This window comes from Gymnoscopelus microlampas, assembly GCF_963454915.1.
Source record: "Gymnoscopelus microlampas genome assembly, chromosome: 16".
Lineage (NCBI taxonomy): Eukaryota > Metazoa > Chordata > Actinopteri > Myctophiformes > Myctophidae > Gymnoscopelus > Gymnoscopelus microlampas.
This window is the reverse complement of record NC_139953.1, coordinates 24,076,969-24,099,255: the sequence shown is the minus strand read 5'-3', so window position 1 is coordinate 24,099,255 and position 22,287 is coordinate 24,076,969. Positions and strand designations below refer to the sequence as shown.

The 22,287-nt window shown below is 42.6% G+C and overlaps 1 protein-coding gene across 2 annotated transcripts in view; it reads left to right on the top strand.

Moving 5' to 3' along the window:
* The first annotated feature begins 15,856 nt into the window (after positions 1–15,856).
* The window catches only part of LOC311063535 (glutamate receptor ionotropic, kainate 2-like), a 94,672-nt gene continuing 88,241 nt past the window's right edge, over positions 15,857–22,287 (top strand). For both annotated transcript variants that reach the window (XM_084083017.1, XM_084083016.1), the window contains exon 1: positions 15,857–15,982. In XM_084083017.1, coding sequence (XP_083939143.1) covers positions 15,865–15,982 — 118 coding nt within the window. In that variant the 5' untranslated portion in view covers positions 15,857–15,864. The remainder of the gene's footprint in view (positions 15,983–22,287) is intronic.

The following is a 22,287-nucleotide window of genomic DNA, read 5'->3' as shown; positions in this document are numbered from 1 at the left end:
AAAATGTTTCAAAAATATTTCCAATTCAGCATTTTTTTTCGACGCGTTGTGAGCTTGTGGATTGGCTATTTCGCCTATTCTAAAATGTTTTTAAAATAATATTAAAAAGCAATGGTTTTGCACATGCAAGGTTTGCACATACACCCGACAGGAACGATTTTGTTAAAGACGGGGTGCCGTGATTTTACCCCCCCCCCTAAAACATGATCATCAGGTATTATGGTTATACTAGGAGGAAGATTTTTTTCAAAAAAGTGTACAGAAAGTGTTAAAATTATGTTTTATGTGGACACGCCTCCAGTTCACACACACACACACACACACACACACACACACACACACACACACACACACACACACACACACACACACACAATATATATATACTTGAGTAAAATTCAAAGGTATGCCGCATTAAAACTACTTTTACAGATACAATATATTCAAAACGTTAATTAAAATGAGTACTACTACCCCACTACTATTACTAACAACCTCTGACAAATTTCCCACATGTATTGGACATTCCAGGCTTTAAATGCTCTCTGTTTACTCTCAACAATGTGAGGTTCGTTCAACATAACCGAACCTGTCATAAGCTTTCTATAGCAAGAATTCAACTGGCAGTCCAGAACGTCTAGGCAGACAAGTACACATTCTCTCAACCCCTTTCTCTCTCTCTCTCTCTCTCTCTCTCTCTCTCTCTCTCTCTCTGATGCTCTCTCTCTGATGCTCTCCTTAACACACACACACACACACACACACACACACACACACACACACACACACACACACACACACACACACACACACACACACACACACACACACACACACACACACACACACACAATCTTTGTGTTTTATCGTCGCTCACATTTTGTAGTGTGATGCGAGTTCATCCTTATCCCACAATGCAGACCCTGCAGGATGCTCTTTAATAACGCCTCCTTCAGTCCACAAGTCTCTGTCTCTCCACCCTATGTGAGTGCATGTGTGTATGCAATGTGTCAACCCTGTGTCTGCCTGGGTACACATCTGATACACAGGGTGGAGACACACGTGCAAACACCCGATAGCACGGAGCACAGCAAACAGCTCTTTTCTGGATTAAACAACAACGAAAACTGATATCCACATCGTGTGAGTGAAAGTTGGCCCAGTTTATTGTTGGCGTGGTCTGACTTGAATGGCTGAGTGCTGAAATTACAGATGGCCGTCATATTAGAATGTGCCGTCGCGTGCTGTGGGGATCCGTCAGCGCTAAGGCAAAGTGACAGTGTGCAGAGAGGTCCTAATTACTGCCTCAGCTGACTAATTGTTGTCTCCAAAGAATGGCTTCTCCCTGAGGACTGCAAGATCTTATTGACAGCGCAGCACAGACATATGGGCCTGTGTGGGCACTGGCAAACTATACTTAGTTTCAAAGGCCTTCACTTGTGAAATTTTGAATATATGTACAGTAATCAAAAAACAATCATTATTGTCTCCGGCAGGCCCGAAAGGCATGGCGAGAGAGTATGTTTTACCCCCTGTCCGTCTGTCCGTCCATCTGTCTGCGAGCGGCTAATCTCCGGCACCGTTGGCTCGGTCGCTGCGAAACTATGCACACACACTCCCTGGGCGCCAATTCAGAACCTCTGGCTCTGCCCCAAATTTTTCACATTTGTGCAAAACCGATTTTTGAATATTACTCCTACAGATTTTATCTGAACATCACGCAAATCGGTACACAGTATATCTATAGTCATGTGATCAAGACAGATCTGTCTGATATTTCATATTCCATCCTGATTGGCTAAGGTTGGCTTCCAAAGTTTGCAGGATTGGTCCGTTTTGAACAAAATGTCTCAAATCATGAACACAGCGTGCGCTTTCCGTGAAAATTTGCACACACATTCCCACTAGGCAGAGGAAGAAATGCCCCCCTTTTCACCTTGCCCTGTTATAGCACCACCAGCAGGTCTAATGTAGCAAAACACATTTTTGCAACAAAATGCCTCAAATCATGAATGCACGCACATTCCTACTAGGCCGAGGAAGAAATGCCACCCTTCTCACATTGGCCTATTATAGCGCCACCAGCTGTGCTCCGAGGAGCACTTTTTCTAGTTAAACTTGCAGTGCTGCATGGACTATAGTCATACGTGATGGCTGAATGAGTAAAATGTTATTTAAACCATCTGTATGGTACAGTATGCTAATGCAATATACTGTAACTAGCACATCAGTGGTTGAAGGTGGACTCCCTATACTCTTCCATTCAAAATTGTAGACCCTGGTGTCGGTTAGGTAGGGTTGACAGGTAGCCCTGTCTGAAGCTCATAATAAGTGCAATATCTTCCCTGGCAAGCGGTGATTGCCTTTTGCTTGAGTGGTAGAGGTGTGGTCTGTAATGCGAGAGACCCGGCTTTGACTCCCAAGTAGGACATGAAAGTTACAGAGTAATATTAATAGCTCGGATTTATATAGTGCTTTTCTAAGTACCCAAAGAGCAGAGCTTCTTTACCCCATCCTAACTATTAGGAAGAATGGGCATCTACAGGCCAGTGCCCATGGGGACCAGTTCCAGCTCATATGGCGAATGCCGTGGGGGCTGACAAGAGTATGTCCTCAAAATTGGGAACACAGGCAGTGGCTTAGGGGTTGAGTGGCCGGTAGAGCGGCCGGGTGGGAACCGGAAGGTTACCAGTTCGATCCCGGGCTCCCCCAGAGTTAGTGTCGAAGTGTCCTTGAGCAAGACACTGAACCCCTAATTGCACCCGATGAGCAGGTTGGTGCCTTACACGGTTTCCTCTGCCGTGAATGGGTGAATGTAATGCACAATCTATGTAAAGCACTTTGGATAAAAGTGCTATATAGATGCACACAGTGCATTGATATAGCGCCACAATGGGGTTCCAACTTATATATCCCTTATACTGTGCAGCAACAGTGCTTACCACTGAGCGCTAAGCCACACTGTGTGTGTGTGTGCTTGCTTGCGTGCGTGCGTGCGTGCGTATTACATGCGTCAGTGTACTCACCCTCACCAACTTATGCAGTCCATTTAGGCCTACTATACTATACTGTTACAATTAATTAACTGATTCTGAGGAGATTGGCTGATGGTTGTAGGTAATTAGTAGATAATTGTATTCATCTCAAAGAACATAGTGGAGCTGAGCATAACAGTAAACTGTACCTAAGAGAATAATTCTGTAGCCTAGAGACACAGCCTTTAGTGTGTGGGCTGGCAAAAGTGAATGAGCATCTTTGCTTTCAGGGTCTTACCATTCAAAGTGCATCATCTTGTTTCCATGGTTTCCTTGCCTTTGCCAGTCTTTCTTTTTCCACCAGCACCGGTGAGAGATCAGCAGAGGGCTTTTAGCACTCAGTGACTATCTATTTATTTGCTTAAAGCCCCTCAGCAGTAGTTGAATGGATATCACTGTACATTCAAATCTTGAAGCCTGCGTGGGTTATAAACGAGAATGGATTTGGAGTCTTCATTAAGAGTGACGCAGTGTCGTCGTCTCTGGTGTTTTGAACTGTGCCTTAATCACAACCTGCCATCCACCACAGCCTTTATTAGCCTATTAAACTAGGCTACTGTATAGCCTAGCTGGTTGGGAAGCTTAGCTAGTTGGAAGCGTGCATTCACCTCATCAGCATAGATCTAAAATCAGAATAAATCTGCCAAAAACTGATTGACCTGTTTATATACGCTTACAGCTGCTTTTATCTGGATTAAACAGTCTTAAACGTGCAAATAGCCTGGACATACAGTAGGCAACCCAGGTCACAATTCTGTCATAATGATGCTAAATTCATTGGTTTCACTGTTGCCTGTACCAGAACTGGTAATCAGCTATCACTGACTAGTCAAAGCAATCAGCAATTAGTAACTAGTCACAGCAATCTGCAATCACTGACCAGTCACAGCTTGGTTAAAGTAGTATTGTCAGCCTGTTGTAGACAGGTGAATGGTGTGGAGCACACACAGGAGCTGCTGCAGGTATTAGAGGCACAATTGTTTAAATCCTGAATTGACCAACTTTGATATATTGTATGATCAGTTAAAAACTGTTGTGATGCTGGTTTTTAGATTCCCAACTTCTCTGCTGATTGCTGGTGTCAATTCATCACCCTGTGACTGAAATCAAATTGCTGAATTGGTGAGTGAAACATGAGTTTGAAATGTTAAAGTTTTACTTCCAGTGTAATGTTGTGGTTTTGTTTAAAAACAATTAAGCTGGTTGTCATTTAGTTCAAACATTTTACATGCATGTATTTTACAAGTGGCCTTTATGTCATACAGGCCAGGTTTTTCTGAGACCACGAGTTCTCTGACTGCGGAGTTCTGATTTGTGTGTGAAGATGATGATGTCGAGCTAACCCACTAAGAGGGATTTCGAACGTGATCTTCAACACTACTCCGGACAACAGCTCTCCTTGTCCTGCCAGGGCGGGTAGGACAATCTGCAGCCAGCCAACACAGCATTCACCCAACTCCTATATCATACATACACAGCACATGCCCAGACTGAACACTGACTGACTTACTTAGGCTTGAGGATTGCAGTGAAGGCAGGGTTAAAGACTTATGTGGTTTCTTTATTGAAGGAGCAGTGGTTGGATTGTAGATATAGCCACGCCCTGAGGAAGACATTGTTTGTCCAAACCGGTTGGTGTCTAGTGGCATTTTATTGTTTTAATATGTAGTAGCCCTGTCCTCAAATTAAAGGCTTTTTAACTAAGTCCTTGCTCTATTGTGCTTGAAGTTCTCTTCATCACAGTGGTTGGATTTTGTTGAATATATTGAACTGTGAATGGCCATACTGTGTTGTTGTTGTCCTTATTTTTGCCTCTAATTTCAATACATGGAACAATACATATGAACGCTTGTTTTATTGTTGTATTGTTTATTGGATCTTGTTTAGTCGATACAATTATTTGTTTTAAGCTCCTGCTCATTTGATTGATTTAGCTATTGTCTCATCTGTTTAAGGAAATAGGTAGCTGATATATTGCACTTTTACCTTAGCGCTAGGTATACTCTTGGTTGCTTGTTTTTTCAGAAAATGCACTTAAAACCTCTGGTGATTAGTAGTTTTCGTTCCCTACCTATGTTGAATGCACTTATTGTAAGTCGCTTTGGATAAAAGCGTCTGCTAAAATGACTGTAATGTAATGGAACCATTTTTAACTGCATCAGTGTAATTTTACTCCATTATCACACCTATCTTCTGAGTGCAGCAGCTAGTTCAGTATTAGCTATCCTTTTCCAGTAAGCATATGCCTACCTTTTGTTGTAAACACATAGCCTGTTCAATATTTTCGACACTTGCGTCAAGATAAACAATGTATTACAATATTGCATTCAGTTTGGCGGCCTGTGATGCTACAGATTATCTGCACAAGCCTGACACAGAATCTGAGATCACTAACCGCCTGAAGCAGAGCCTAAGATACTGAGTTATTGCATGAACATAACATTGAACCCTTCAAGGGCACAAGTTAAGATACACAGATTTAACATACAATCCACACAATTAACATACTGACACAGTGAATAACTAAATACACAAAGGAGGAGGCTGGGGAGGTGGAGGGGGTTTGATCACTGATAAAGCTGCAGAAGAGTGCTGTGACCTATGCTAAGCATGAAGAGTGAACAGAGAACAGAAGAGTGCTCAAAAAGACCGCCTAGATTGAACCATTGAGGGTGTATGTGTTAGCTTGGTAGTGAATGAGGTTGGAGGGTGACTAAGCGTGGGGACCAGCCTGACTGTCGTGATGCTTGATACGGTATGTGGTAAGGATACAGGATAGGTGCGCACTAGGGACATCTGCACCTCGATATAAAATTGGCTATTCTGTCCAAAATGTTAAATTTAACATTTAAAAAATGGTCTTAAAGGGATAGTTCACCCCCAAAATGACTTTTCTTTTCTATTGATTAGTCACCTCACGGACACTTGAATTCATGGTTATTGTTTTGTTTTTGTCACATTCCTAAGCCAATCATTTGATGACCGGCAGCGGTTCCGGTAGGCGACACAAAGAGTCTCCTTTGTGTCTCCTACCGGAACCGCTGTCTACCGGTCCACTGTTCATCAAATTATTGGCTTAGGAATGCGACAAAAACAAAATGTCCAGTCTCCATGGGGTAACTAATCGATAGAAAAGTCATTTTGAGGGTGAACTATCCCCTTAAGTAATGTAAAGTATACATAATGTGAACATGCACGGTACATCATTATCAGACTTAATTTTATCCTTTAACTTCTTGTGTATGCCCCAAAGTACAGTCCAGTTTCCCAATATAGGCCTAAACAATTATATTATGCACACCAAACACATAAACATCAGAATATTATAGTAACATATTGTTAATAATTATGTAGCCTATGCCATGCCTGATTTAGATATGCAAACACTTCTCTGGCCACAATTGAGATTGTTCAAGTTATGTTTTTGTATTGTTTTTATTGACATTAAAGTTTCAAAAAGACATAGGCTACCTTTTCTATTAGCCAGACGAACATAGAATGATGTGTCCTTACACACAGGCTTTCTTGGGTTCAAAATCCTCTTAGCAGACCTTGTATTGAACTGTGCTTTTTTTGCAAACTAATAAAGGCTGACATATAACAGCTGCAGCAGACATAGGCTTTAACTGGGAAATCAGTTTTGGATAGACAATCACTTTTGATTGGGCCTATCACTGTTTCTTAACATCAGATCAGGTCTGGGGACCACCAGGGGTCCAAATGGACACTTGCGGGTCTGTAACTCGGTGTACAAATGGAACCAAATAGACTCTTATGGGTCCATTTGGTTCCATATTTGTACACTCGGATTTAAATAAACCCTAAGGATTTTAGAGTGTAGATTATAATTATGGGGGTCTGTGGCCACGAAAAAAGGTTGAGAAGCAATATGTATGCAATATGTCAGATTTAGGCCAGAGGGCGCTGTAACTGTAGAAAAATGCCAACACGTCAGCCGAGTCTTCTCTCCAGGCTCATTCCTTTCATGCTAGGAGTGAAGCTCTGTCGGCTTGCTGCCTGAAACCCTGATCTTTTCCCCATAATTATGCTAATAGACCAGATGGCACGATGATGAGCGCCTTGCACTCTGATACTCTCACATTGCAGTCAGAGAGTCGGTGTTTGCGGACCCAGGCAAACCAAAGTGCACCTTCACATGCACAAAACAGTCTCCCTTCCCCTCTACTCCACCGTTGTGAAATGAGTCCACATCCCGTCTTTAATTTGTAAGATTTTTGATGGATTAAACACAATACGTAACAACGAATGAACGAGTGCCACAGAAAGTGAGATATAGGCCTACTCCCACACATCTGCGCCTAAGGAAAGCACGCACGCGCGGATGCACACACACACACACACACACACACACACACACACACACACACACACACACACACACACACACACACTATGCAGCCATTCACACTTGACTTATATAGGGTAGGCCTACACTGTTGATGATCCAATGCGATCAAAGACTAGACTAGAGGATCAGATTGTTCTTAAGTCCTATAGCCCTCCACCCACTCAAAGCGGGGGATTGCTGTTATACATGAAAGATTGGCTCTTTGCAAAGCGCCCGAGAAGGCAAGAAGGGACGCTAACATATGGTGCACACTGCACGTGTAGCATTTACGCCGACGGGGAACCATGGATTTTTCGCCAAACTCGAGTTGGATATTTAGATAGGCCTAGAACAGTGGTTCTCATACTTTAAGATTTCAAGGACCCCCCTTAACTCTGACAGTATACAAATGGAACCAAATGTTGGACCCATTTGGTTCCATTTGTATACTGTCAGAGTCAGAGACTTGTACGGGTCAATTTAGAACCCCCTAAAAGAACCCTGAGATTCCCTGGACCCCACTTTGAGAACCACTGCTATAGAAACATTATAGGCCAACATACAGCCTTGAGAGGAATTCAATATAGTTTCCCTAATCAGCTCTGAGATCTCATCTGATTCGCACCGACACGTTCGCATGCGTCGGAGAAAGGGTTCAAAGTAGCGCGATAGTCTGTTGCTGGAAGGCTTTCAAGTGTAAAGTGGAGTTATTTGCATAGGTTACATATCCGTGCCTTCGAGCAGAGCGACTGTCGATATAAAGGATGTTCTGTTCTGCCCATTTCAATGCTTTCTTCCAAATCTTCCCAGATTTCTGCAATGAAAGCATAGCACACAGGCCTATATGTTTAAAAGAGATGCCGCTTGAATTCCTGTAAACACGATTTAGATTAAATTTGCAAATAACCACACACAAACTATAAGCCTAACTCACGAAAGTAAGTGTAAAGAATAACTACATCAATAGAGTGAAAATGGTCGTGCCCTCTTTGCACCAACGACAATGCATGAATGCTGCACACTGAATTGCCTCTTAATAGGCCAGATACAAGAATTATTATAACATCCTACTTAACCGACTTTTTTTAGGACAGCTCAAGCGAAGCGAGCTGTCCTCTATGGAGAGAGATGAAAGGCAACTGAGGTATGTGGGATGTAACCTCTGCAGGCTTATAAAGAGAGGAGGTGGCTTAGGCGAAAAAGGGGCGTAACGGGGCGTGATTTGGTCAGGGACTCTCTGTTTGTGGGAAAAAGTGGGCCGGCTTGCTAAAAAAGGGTCTGGTTGCCACCGATTGGTTGCTGCAACTTGGATTCATGCAGGGAGACGCCCCCTCTTTGCTCCAAACACCGATTGGTTGCTGCAACTTGGATTCATGCAGGGAGACGCCCCCTCTTTGCTCCGAAAAATTTGGAACGGCTGCCTGTTGTCACAGGCACTCAGGCACTGCAGAGAAGTAGACACAGTGGTGGAAAAAGTACTCAAATTCTTTACTTAAGTAAAAGTACCAATACTGCAATATAAAAATACTCCGTTACAAGTAAAAGTCCAGAATTAAAAATGTACTTGAGTAAAAGTACAAAAGTATTGGCATTAAAATGTACTTAAAGTACCAAAAGTAAAAGTACTAAATATTTGAAAATAGCCGATCTACAAATATTTGAAAATAGCCGATCTACAAGCTCACAAGGCGTCGCGATGCGACGCGTTGTGAGCTTGTAGATCTGCTATTTTCAAATAGCCTATAGGTATGAAATAGGGCTAAAGTGGTTAATGTATATTTCATTATATCATAGTTTATATCTGAAAAGTAACTAGTAACTAAAGTTTTCAACTAAATGTAGAGTAAAAGTGCAATATTTGCCTCTGAGATGTAGTGGAGTAGAAGTAAAAGTATTGTAAATTGGAAATACTCAAGTAAAGTACAAATACCTCAAAACTGTACTCAAGTACAGTACTTTAGTAAATGTACTTAGTTACTTTCCACCACTGAGTAGACATGTAGACTATAGACTATGGAGGCATCAGAATTTTGTATTAAATTATAGAATGCACCAAAACATTAATAAGTGTTGACTTGAATCTATTTAAGCCACAATAAAGCCCCGCTTTTATTTTTGATTTTTATTTGGGGTTTATTTAGCATAGTTTTAGATGATTTTCTGTGCACATTTCTTCATTTAAGCATCGCGAGCTGCGAACGGCCTTTTTGCATGTAGTTGAAGCGCAAGGGGCGGCGGGGGGGAGAGAGTCGCAGATAGACAGCTGGAGAGTTGAATAACCTCCTCTTCAAATAACCAGATTTATTTACCAAAGTAGCCTATGTAGGCGACCTACATGTTTATGTTTTAGCTTAGACACGGGTAGCCTACAATAGTTGGTAGATGATTGGTAAATTATTAACCATGACAACGACTCAAAGACTTTTATTTTGTACTTTCTTGAACCACAAGCATATCGCTGCACCAGTAGGCTACATGAGAGAGAAAAAGGGGGGGGGGACCACTTGATACACAAAAACAAAGCTGGCAATGTATTGCTAATATCCAGGGATGCTTTGTTAGGCTACAGAGTGCAAAGCACTACATTTAGCCAGTGAGAATTGCAGTGTACATAAAGTGCGCTCGGAAAGGTTTATTTTAGGAGCGCTTTGTGATGCACCGTGCAGTCAAATCCGCGGTGTCAATAAATTCCACTGCCCGCTCTTTGATGAGTCCTCCATCCTCCATGAATCGAATACAAACTGCAACTAGTTCCCGTTTGGAAAGCGGGAAATCTTTATACGCGAGTAGGCCTATTGCAAAATATTGTCCAATGTCCACTGAGTTCAGCCTTTATTTTACCAAGCAGGACTGATGCTGCAGCCTGAAGCAGCTTGCCCTGAAAGTGGTTTAGGCGACCGTTCGTTTAGGCGTCCTCGCGTCGCTGAGTTTGCTCTGGACAAACTTTTTTTTTTTACGCTGGTGCCATTGCTGCCTCTCTGCTGTCTCAAGAATCAAACATGAAGAGAACGAGGCCACTCAGGCCAGGACATGTGTGTGGTGTTTATATTGTGCGCTTATGTCAATAAACCGGTTCTGTGAATGAGGGACACAGACAGACACATTTCACACTCGAGTGTGAAATGGGATTCTGAGAATACACATTGGCTCAATTGCTCAAAAGACCCAACATCCTCCAGACACGCAGGACGTAGAGAGAGAATGGATGTGTATTACGTTATTTGTCAGCCTTAAGTATAGGGGCGATATTCATAGTAAATACACAAAAAGCTGTCTGGTGGAGTTAAGGCACAGTGGCCCTCATTTATCAACGCGGTGTAGCCCGAATAATGAACGTACGGCGATATCACCGCACCTTTCGGCATTTATCAATATATCCTGACGTGGGCTTCATCCTACTTTACGCTGAGATCTCACGTCTGGTCGAGACCAATTGTTGACGTTGGCTGCGCCCGTTTATTCCATTCTAGACCTGCGGAGCAGACGGTCTGACAGGCATCTGGACACATATATCCACTCCAAAATGTATATCTACACTAATAAATAATCCCTGTGAAAATATAACATTTTATAAAGTAATTTAAACAAACTGCTTTAACAGTCATTCGGTTAGGCTTGCAGATCTGCATGGCTGCGTTGGCTATTTGAAAATAGCAGATCTACAAGCTCACAACAGGTCCCATCACTACGCGTTGTGAGCTTGTAGATCTGCTATTTTCAGCGCAGCAGCGATTCTGCGAGATAATTTTCGGGAGCCCCGAGTCCCCGACATTCTTTTCATGGACAGTGAGGTCCAGAGAGAGAGAGAGAGAGAGAGAGAGAGAGAGAGAGAGAGAGAGAGAGAGAGAGAGAGAGAGAGAGAGAGAGAGAGATAACCACGATAACGCAATGGTGATTATGAACCACGTACCCAAACCCGTTAAAGGCTGCTTTTCCCAAGCTGAACTATACTATTGTTCAATGAAAAGCATTGTAATCCGATTAGTGGCCACTTTTTCATAATGTATTCGAGTGCAATACACCTACCAACCGATAGGGTCACTCTGTTAAAAGCATATGGCCACCGATCAGATTAAAATGCTTTTTATTGAACAATACGGATGATACAGGTACTTTTGAGAGCCCATATATACATGTAACCTCCGTCGCCATGGGATAAGCACTTTATCTTTGAAATATGAACGTTTATGTAGATGTACGGGTCATAAATGGAGAAAGTGCAAACACTAGGTTGAAGTTCATCCATGACGGTCGTGACAGTCGACCGTCGTGTATCCGTGGCTATTACTCCCTCTAACATTTCCCATGTTTTTAGCAGTGGTGGAAAAAGTACTCAAATTCTTTACTTAAGTAAAAGTACCAATACTGCAATATAGAAATACTCTTGTTACAAGTAAAAGTCCAGAATTCAAAATTTACTTGAGTAAAAGTACAAAAGTATTGGCATCAAAATGCACTTAAAGTACCAAAAGTAAAAGTACTAAATATTTGAAAATAGCAGATCTTCAAGCTCACAACGGGTCGCGATGCGACGCGTTGTGAGCTTGTAGACCGGCTAGGTATAAAATAGGGTTAAAGTGGTTAATGTATGTTTCATTATATCATAATTTATATCTGAAAAGTAACTAGTAACTAAAGTTTTCAAATACATGTAGTGGAGTAAAAGTACAATAGTTGCCTCTGAGATGTAGTGGAGTAGTAGTAAAAGTATTGGAAATTGGAAATACTCAAGTAAAGTACAGATACCTCAAAATTGTACTTATAAGTACAGTACTTGAGTAAATGTACTTAGTTACTTTCCACCACTGGTTTTTAGTGTATTGAAATAATGTCATGCATATTTGTCCAGTGCATAGCCTACTGCAGGCCTTGTTGACTAGATTTAGAATAGATTTTTAAGCTCTTGCTCCTGAAATGATCGATTATTTTTTAAGGGGAAACGCCATCATTTAACATGCAAGTCAATGGGTGAGAAGGACATTGCCAGGCACAAGTGTAGGTAATTAATGTATTTGTGCAAGATGACCCTGCTACTGTATATAAAATGTGTATATTACTCGTTCATCATGGTTCATGTTCAAATAGCTCAATCCAAAATATAATGCTGTAGGCCTAAGTGTTAGGCTGTATTTACGCACCTGCTTAATTGTAATTAATGCTTAAATATAGTTATGACCGGTATTTTTTATCAGATGTCTGATACATTTGATTCATTCCGGACATTGGGACCAGCAGGTTACAATCCTATATCGTAACCCCTGGTATTGACCACATTGCTTAGCAGAGTTCAGTGATGCAAATGCATGTCAAGTGGATCAACAGATTGTATTATTCTCCAATGCAATAACAGTACTGAAATGAAGGCTATAAGGGCAATAATGGGAGCCCTTTCTTTTTAAAAGTAACTTCAAAGTTACTTTTCACAGTAACGCATTACTTTTTGGTGTAAGTAACTAGTAAAGTAACTGAGTTACTTTTACATGACAAGTAACTAGTAATGGTAACTAGTCACTGGTTTTCAGTAACTAGCACACCACTAGCACAACACTACAACGGTGTCTAACCGAGAGTTATACTTCTCCAGTACAACGGTGTCTAACCGAGAGTTATACTTCTCCAGTACAACGGTGTCTAACCGAGAGTTATACTTCTCCAGTACAACGGTGTCTAACCGAGAGTTATACTTCTCCAGTACAACGGTGTCTAACCGAGAGTTATACTTCTCCAGTACAACGGTGTCTAACTGAGAGTCCATGCAGATCACAGTTGACAAATATTATATATTATCGGAGCTATTATTAATGTTATCGGTTTTATCGTGATGACGTCATAATTCCTGATATCGAACCGATAATTATCGGGCCGATACTTATCGTGCACTAATAATTTTATCGCAAATTATTGTCTCCGCCAGGCCGAAGGCATGGCGAAAGAGTATGTTTTACCCCCTGTCCGTCCGTGTGTCTGTGTGTGTGTGTGTCCGTGTGTCTGTGAACAGCTAATCTCTGGCACCGTTGGCTTGATCGCAGTGAAACTGTGCACACACACTCCCTGGATGCCAGAGCAGAACCTCTGCCCCAAATTTTTCACATGGGCCTTTTATAGCGCCACCAGGAGGCTGATTTGTGCAAAAGACATTTTTGGACAGTACTCCTACAGATTTTATCCAAACATCACGCAAATCGGTGCACAGTATCTCTATAGTCATGTGATCAACACAGATCTGCCTGATTTTCCATATTCCATCCTGATTGGCTAAGGTTGGCTTCCAAAGTTTGCAGGATTGGTCCATTTTGAACTAAATGCCTCAAATCATGAACGCAGCTTGTGATTTATGTGAAATTTAACACGCATGTTCCCACTAGGCCGAGGAAGAAATGCCATTTGAAAATGTTCAAATCAGCCTCATGGTGGCGCTATAAAAGGCAGATTTGTGTTTTTAACTATCTGCACCGATCTGCGTGAAACTTTGCACACATACTCCCTAGAGGCCAAGGAAAAATATCTGCCCTGCATTTTTCACATTAGCCTTTTATAGCGCCACCAGGAGGCCGACTTATGTAAAACTTTTTTTTTTTTAGATTAAGCCTTCACATTTTTTCCAAATTTCACGCAAATCGGTACACATGATCTCTATAGTCATGTGATCAAGATGCATCTGTTTGATATTTCATATTCCATCGTGATTGGCTAACATTGACATCTAAAGTTTGCAGGAGTGGCCCGCTTTGAACAAAATGCCGCAAATCATGAACACAGCGTCCAATTGTGGTGGAACTTTGCACGCACATTTGCACTACGTTGAAGAACAAACGCCACCCTTTTAACATTGCCCTATTATAGCGCCACCAGGAGGCAGATGTTTCTTTTTTATATTACTTTTAATTTTGTCCAAACATGCAAATCAGTACACATGATCTCTATAGTCAAGTGATCAAGATGGATCTGTCAAATTTTTTATATTCCATCCTGATTGGCGAATTCCGAAAATTGCTGGCCCACAATAACCTACCTGACCTGGCGGAGACCTGTGCTCCGAGGAGCACTTTTTCTGGTTTTTATATTTTTCTCTGTTGTTGGTGACAACTCTAGTGCGACGCCACGACGGCACGACGGTGTCATGAATGCGTCCTTTCACAATATTGTGCGTCAGCGACGCAGGACGCAGGCCTATGAGCATCTCTGCTCAGTGCGGCTGCAGAGTTCATGTGCAACATCGCATGGCTGTGGCTTTACAGTTTTCCTTCGCCGTGTCTGTAGGTCACCCCCAGGGACCCCCAAGGGTCTCCAGGGACCCCTAAGGGGGGGGGACGACCGCGGACCTCCTTTTTTTTTTTTTTTTTTTTTTTTCATCCCATGCTTTTGTACCCCCAAAACTATTTTCTTTTTTTTTGGGGGGGGGGGGGGGGGGGGTCCTGCGCTGTCCATCATGACATCTATGTCATTCTTTCTTGTTTTAAAACTACTCCATGTGATGCCTTGCCGTTTGCTGCGTCGCTGTCCTTGGTACTGAAAGCCTGTCTGATGAGTACCAGCGCTTCCAAAAGGGAGTTGATAAAAGCCTCAACTTCTGGAAGATTTTGAGAACGAAGTGAGTGTGTGTGTGTGTGTGTGTGTGTGTGTGTGTGTGTGTGTGTGTGTGTGTGTGTGTGTGTGTGTGAGATACTATCTTAATTGATTAAAGCTCTGCCTAAAACATAGCCTACTAGCTGGGCGCCTTTGGGCTAGTCTTGGAGGAAAATGTATACACTTTTAGTCTATACTACCCTAATGACTGACTACACAGACAGTAGCCTATACCTAATTATGTTTAAATAGTCTAATAACACTGCAATCGTCCCTTCACTGGTTGCAAGTTGGGATACATCAACTTAATTACTAGGATGTCATTGCAATTGTATTTTTAATGGATCGTATATTAGCCTACGTGACATTCCCTCTACCTCTGTTACTCAACTCTGTGTTTCTCTCTGTTATTTCTTTCTCTCTCTTGTCTCTCTCTCTTCTCTCTAGTCTACAGTATAGGGCTATATCTCTGACGCGCGCACACAGCACTAACCTTGGCTCGACGTCAGAGCCTGTGCAGCAGTGCAGCATAATGGGAGCGTAGGCAACCCAAAGTGCCTCGTATGTCGCTGCTATCGCGATCCTCCTCTGATTGGCGGTCCTTTCCCTCCCTTGACACTCCTGTGCGGATCCGTGCTTTTCACCTCAGCTAGCCCATGCTTGCATGGGCCCCCACCGGATTGTTCACTTCTCGACATGGATGTCCCACCGTCCCTTGGACCGGAGGATTGTTTCTTGGCGCAGTGAAGAGGAGGATCATGCCGGGACTGCTAATGGATTTGGGGGAAGCGCGAGTGACCATGCCGTGATCTTGCGCGTGGGTTACCGTCCACCCTGCCGAACGACCGTAGACGAACGACCGTAGGGGAATCAAACGCGTACGGGGGATTACCACTGTGCATTTTGACAAACAACATGAAGATTACCTCCCCTGTGATAACTAGTCTCGTTTTCAGTTTCAACCTCAGGCTGCTCCCGCTTTTGCTGCTGTTTCTTGGATACTCTCGCGGGATGCCACACGTTTTAAGATTTGGTAAGATAGTCTATTTGTTTATTTTAAGATGAGGGATATAGCCTACTGTTAATGATCTTAGATTAGGTTGTCTATTGACGCCTAACTGAAGGCTTTCCTTTTTCCTCATCCAAATGACATTCACAGGATTCAACAGCTGACCTTTCCTTTCTAGAGTTGACAAACCATGTTTACACACTCTCACCACTGTAACAATGTAGGCTAATGGGTGTTTTATCCATAACATTTCTAGTTTACCTCTTCATATTATTATGAATCTATATTTACCCCAGGTATCAAGGATCATAACTTGCAATAACTGATAAAAGATAAACTGCAAACTGTAGCCACACAAAATAGTCGTGTGCAACAGCTGAAGGCAGCAAATGAACATATAGGATAAGGTTTTTTTTTCAAGTAATGCATTGGTTCCTTAATACAAACGTTCTGGCTGGAGTGTAGGCCTACATTTTTGGCATGCATGGGAGAAAGAGTGTCAGTTTCCTCATGGTCAGTTGCCCTGTCAGTGGCCTCAAACTGCTGACACCTCAACATGTCCTCTGCAGTAAATGTTTACATGTAAACATTACCACAGAGTAGGGATCAATCACTCAGCCATAAGGCCAATCAATACACTTGGCAGCACTTTTCAACCTCCATTCGACTAAACCGCTATTGATTTGGGAATCCCGTGCTTTCACTTATTTTATTCCTTCGTCTAAATCTAATGAAGATTTGTCCATGGTTGCTTGAACCCCAGTGTCCCTATTCTGGGGCAAACATTTGACAAAAATACAGATCTACAAGCTCACTGTGAGCGTGTACATTGGCTATTTTCGGGAAGAGCTTTGGTATAGAGGGAAAAGGGAGCAGACCTGGTACAGAGCCCTGGGGGACCTTGATAAACTAATCAGGGTTTAAGTAGTTAAGCTTTTCCATTGCTTCCTCTTTGTTTGCATATGTGATGAGCGTCTCGGAGTGACGAAAGGATGTCATCAAACGTTGACAAGACATTCTTACAACCCCAGTCCCCCTGAGGGTCCTGTTTAAAAGTCAGGCCGCGTCCGCATGAGCCGCCTCTATGGCAACGGCATGTGCTTGAGCTCCCTCTCTGCCTCCTGCCTGCTGCATCCTCCCACTGTCCTCTCCTCTCTTACCGATTTCCCGTCTCACACGTTGTCTGACAGGGACGCTGGCTCTGCAACCAGCTTGCATCAATAGCTCGCCCGAGATAGCCATGTGAGATACATCTCCGGCGACGAGGTGATTCATGCCTCTGATATTGGGCTCTGGGTGAAAGGACATGCTCGTGCGGTTTCAGACCTGCGGCGTCCAACAGACATGTTATTGGCGATGGCTCTTCTCTCTGTGGCCTGTTGCTATTTTTCCCACAACACCGGCCGGCCCAGAAATTCAGGACACTCATGGATAAACTGCAACATCACCTGAGCAAATCGACGTTAAACAAATTGAAGCGGTTGAATAGCCAGTGGCTAGAGTGGCTGAATAGCCATACCAATGTGCAAGGGGCTTCAATGCAATTGTGTTTGTTCAGTTATTGAAAACATGGACACTTTGCTAAGGACTAGTGTATGCCGTGTCCCCAGAAAGCTTTTTTTTTTTATTAAAATGGTTTTCTGCTTATATTTGATCCCTGGTAGTGAATTATCACCTACTTTAGTTCTACTACATACAATATTTAAATCCATGTAGTCATTCCATGAAGGAATATCCTTATCTGTCCATATTTCCTTACAAAGGAACTTGATTTCACAAGAGGGACTGAGTTAGTTCTTCTCTCTGATGATGATAATTGATGATGATGTGTGTGCGTGTGCGTGGGCATGTGCGTGTGCGTGTGCGTGTGTACCTATTGTACGAGAAAGAGAGCGAGATAAAGACAGAGAGGACACAGAGCGGTTTAAAAAGAGACCTTGAGAGTAATAGAACCCATTTCATTTCCTTGTACCCATGTCACAGTACTACACAGACCATGCATGCTCAGCATGTTATCCCAGCTGGCCCAGAAAGCCACTGGGTAATGAGGGGGTCAGCTCCCCAGGGCCTGTGTGTCCCCTTCCTGCTTCAGCTCCGTCTTGCCCGGCCCTGGACTTGCATTGTATAACCGCTGTTCTGCTGTCACTCTGAGACCTTTACACATTGTAACACTGACACTTATTCAGCCTTGTGTATTCCCATGCAGCCCCGCTCTCCCTCCGAGTGTCAACTAGAAAATGCCCCGGTCACCAGTGGCAGACAAATTCTAATCCTACTCTAAAAAGCCCAGCCCAGGTTTTCATAAGAAATGAACAAATCGTATAAATGATATATTACCAATTGCTGTATATACTGTACGTAACCTTCTCATTATTAATGCTGAAGTCTGGATATTTTGTGAACCTACTTGACCGTGATAAGAGAGAGAAATACGATATATGAATGTTGTACTGAGTGTTTTTATTGAAAAAACAATATAAAAAAATATTTTAAAAAGAAGCCCAGTCCACACCAATGTTTCGTAATTCAACTACTGTAGTTGCAACTGCAACTACTTGCAACTCCTTGCAACTACTTGCAAACATTATCCCCAAATGGCACCGGTCTGCAACTGGTCAGTCCAGACCGCTGCAATTTCGTGCAACTGGTTTTTGCAAGTTGCGACTAGTTGCATTGGTGTGGACTGGCCTTTAGAATGATTGAAATGGCATTTCTAATGGGCAGAACTTATGCACAAGAAGCCACAACCATTATAGCTGCAATCTGTAATTTTCATGTCTTAACTGGGACTTACAAAGAAGAAGCTGCAACCATTAAAGCTGCCATCCGTAGGTTTCATGACTTGTGCTCCCCAGGATTTTAACCTGGCAGCACTCCCATGTGGGAGATCAAAGATCTACCCGCAACGTTGCATGCTGATGGGGAAATCAGTGAAAGTGATCAGTGATCAGGCGTAACTCGGACAGTGCTGAGTCGGCTGACGCGGACTTCGCAATGTTCAACACTGCAACTCACTAGCCTAACGGCTCACACGTCGGTACCTCTCTTGGCTTAAGTCCGCTTGAGCATTCTTTAACTGGTTTTTAGCAGAGCCGTCAACCTTTCTATGGCTTGGGTTTGAGAACGTGCACTTCCACATTCCAGGACGGCCGGGGTTATCGGGACTAAAAATGACGTAAGGGGTATATTTGGGCTAATGATCTGCATTGCAAACATCCATACACTCTGTTGAAAGTAGGCTGAGGCACCACCAGGAAACCTTTTTTTTAAACGGGATAGTTTGCCAAAACCTTTGCCAAACAGGAAAGCTACTTTCATTAAGTATCTTAACATCCAATTTCTTGTTTAGCAAGCAACTTCTTATGCAAGCCAAAATGTAACGTACACGTGAAATACAGTGTACTATAATTGTACATACTGTACTCATGTCTACGGTCTACCCCTTGTCTGGCATCTACAGTATACTATACTAGATGCCCATATGCTGCTGTCAGCAGAGATATATAATGGCTGAAATAACCCTTGCATTGTTTCAGTACACTGTAACTTGCTGTTTCTGTGGAAGTTCACCTTCCTCTGTATTTGTATGCCAGCAAGCAAGTTGGAATTTAATAAGGTTGATAGTTCAGGGATATTTTCAAAGACTGCAGCACCATATGACAGCTAAATGGATTCTTGGGCAAGTTAACGGCCCTAATTTTATAGCCACTTTATTCCATGAAGATGGCTTATGCATACTCGCAGTCATATAATCACCTGGTTTGTGTTTCATGCACTCTGGCGAAACATAACAATTGCAGTGGGTGCAGACTCTTTGGGACAGCACATTCATGATCTAATTTAGTTATCCCCATCACAAATGTTTAGTCACTAATAGAAATGAGTCAGCACCTGCCATTATGTCAGTTTGTACGTGATATGTTTTGTAAGTCACAAACTGTCTGAATTGGAGAACAATCATTGTGGAAAAATCCACAATGAAATTGAATTATTGTTTTAATTCCTCAATGCGGCTGTGCTGCGAGAGTTGTAGTATTAACACCATCCGCTGCCATGTCCCGGGGCTCTCTACACCTTCTTACAGTATCATTGACTTAGACAAAATACTTTGTTTACTTCCTGCTCATGTTTATATTTTCCCTCACTAAAGCAAAAATATGTTTTATTCTATTTGTTTTGGAAAGGATCTAAAGTCATTTTCAAGTCCCCACAGCAAATAAGGCACAGCCCATTCTGTTGTTTACCTAATACCTACTGTAGCTATTTACACAAAATTGAGCCAATATACAGGTCCCTCCCTTAGTTTTTCTAATGTTTAACATTCTTGTAATCCCTTGGTTGCATTGTGGGAGTGAAACTGTGGGGTGGACACATACAGGTGAGAGAATTAAATCCAAGTTTTTTCGTTTTTACTTAATTCACTTTAGTTGCTTTTGCTTTCTGCCTGTCTGAATTATCAGCTTGCCAGAGTTTAGCTTGGGATTGCAGGAATTATGGATAACACCCTGTGCCCTGGCCTGCTGCCAGCGCGTTCACAGCAAACATTTAAATAGGCACAAAGCTGCTTAAAATATTCATGTGTCACTCGGTGCCCGCCGTAGCTTATAGAAATATGAAACTATCTCCCCTCCGCTTGTAAATGATTTTTCATGGTTTAAAAATACCCACCACGGGTCTCAAGAACAAAGAGGAGATCTGTCTTGTATTAGCATGCAGCGCCACACATGGGTTTGAAGCAGGGAAGTATCTAGATGGATTTCTAAAACCTGTTTACAGGCCTGTGTCTTGTCTTTGAAGGTCTTGCTGCCATGCCTCAGTTACAAAAGGCTTTCTCAGCGGTGATTAATTCAGGCCCGTGCTCACCGTGCCATTTTGAAATGGAAAATATCTGCGAGGTGTGAAATTAGGAGATAAGAAGTCATCTTTCTGTGCTTAGCATTTAGTCTCCTTGCGCCGGTTTATTGGTCTTGTGTGCCGCAGTGGGGGTTGTTTGCGTAACAGGAAGCTTCAGATGACGGACAAACTCCCTGGCTTGCTTGATGAACCCTGCCATAACATGAGAAGTCAAGTCGTCCAAACCGTTTCCAACAAAGTGGTTGTTCGGCCTCTCTACTGCCACACAGGCTGCAGTCATGCATGTATGGTACACTATTGGTTCTCAAAGTGGGGTCTGGGGACCCCCAGGGGTCCTTGGGGGGGGTTCCAGGGGGTCGCCAGCAAAATGTGTTAATATATAGCATCACAATCATTTTAATCACTTTAACCTTTTATACTTTGGATATTCAAAAATCAGATATACAAGCTGAAAACGTGGCACGAGTGGCACGCTATGAGCTTGTAGATCTTCTTTTTTTTTATTGTGAAAAATTGTGCAAAAGTTTGAGAACCACTGCGCTACACAAGGAGCAAGTGGTTTTGACCAAGACCCCACAGGAGCTACTGTATTGTGCGGATTTGTGTCATGCAGGGGTTCTCCTGCTGTCTTGTCAGTGCCATGTTCTGTGGACAAGACTTTCATTCTATTCACAGCCCATCGCTCTTTGTCACTGCCAATCACACATTTTCCCTGGTGCGTCTGTGGGGTCAGGGGTTATATGTGTAATTGTTCTGTGAAACTGTCCCCAGAGAAGAGCCCTGTAGCTTGCCTTTGCCGCCTCACCGCCTTTGAGTGAAGAAGCTCAGAAGCAGGCTGAAGGTCAGGAATGAGAATGCACTTGAGGAGTCATTTCCTGACGTTTTTTCCACACATCTGTCATCATTCTCACAATCCCAACAAGTGAGGGAATGGGCTACGTATCAGTGTCTAAAAGGTATGAGGCACAGGTTTTCAAAGGGGGAGGGGTTACCTGGTACCTGGAAACGAGAGGGGTGTGGAGGGGCGAGGGAATCATACAAATATATACACATTTTAATTCCAATTCAAATGTCATTATTATTAGTACAAGAAAATAGTTCAAAACAGAAAAAAAATCACACCTGTGTGAAGGTAGCGGCGCCTGTGATACATTTTGTCATCAATATGTGTTTATAATGTGTTTATAGCCATGTTCTGACCAATCAGAACGTTGACAGACCTGACCAATCAGAACGTTGATGGAAAAGCGAGGTATAGAGCAGGACTATCGCCGTTAAAAATACACAAAAAGAAGGGGGAAAAGCATGAGAAAATAAAACTATATACAAAAAAAAACATGAGAAAATAAAAATATATACAAAAACTTGAGGAAATAAAAAATAAACCTTGACATCATAGTGATGTCATGAATAGTCCCTTTGCCTGATAAATCAGAACCTTGACGGGCCTGACCAATCAGAACCTTGACGGGCCT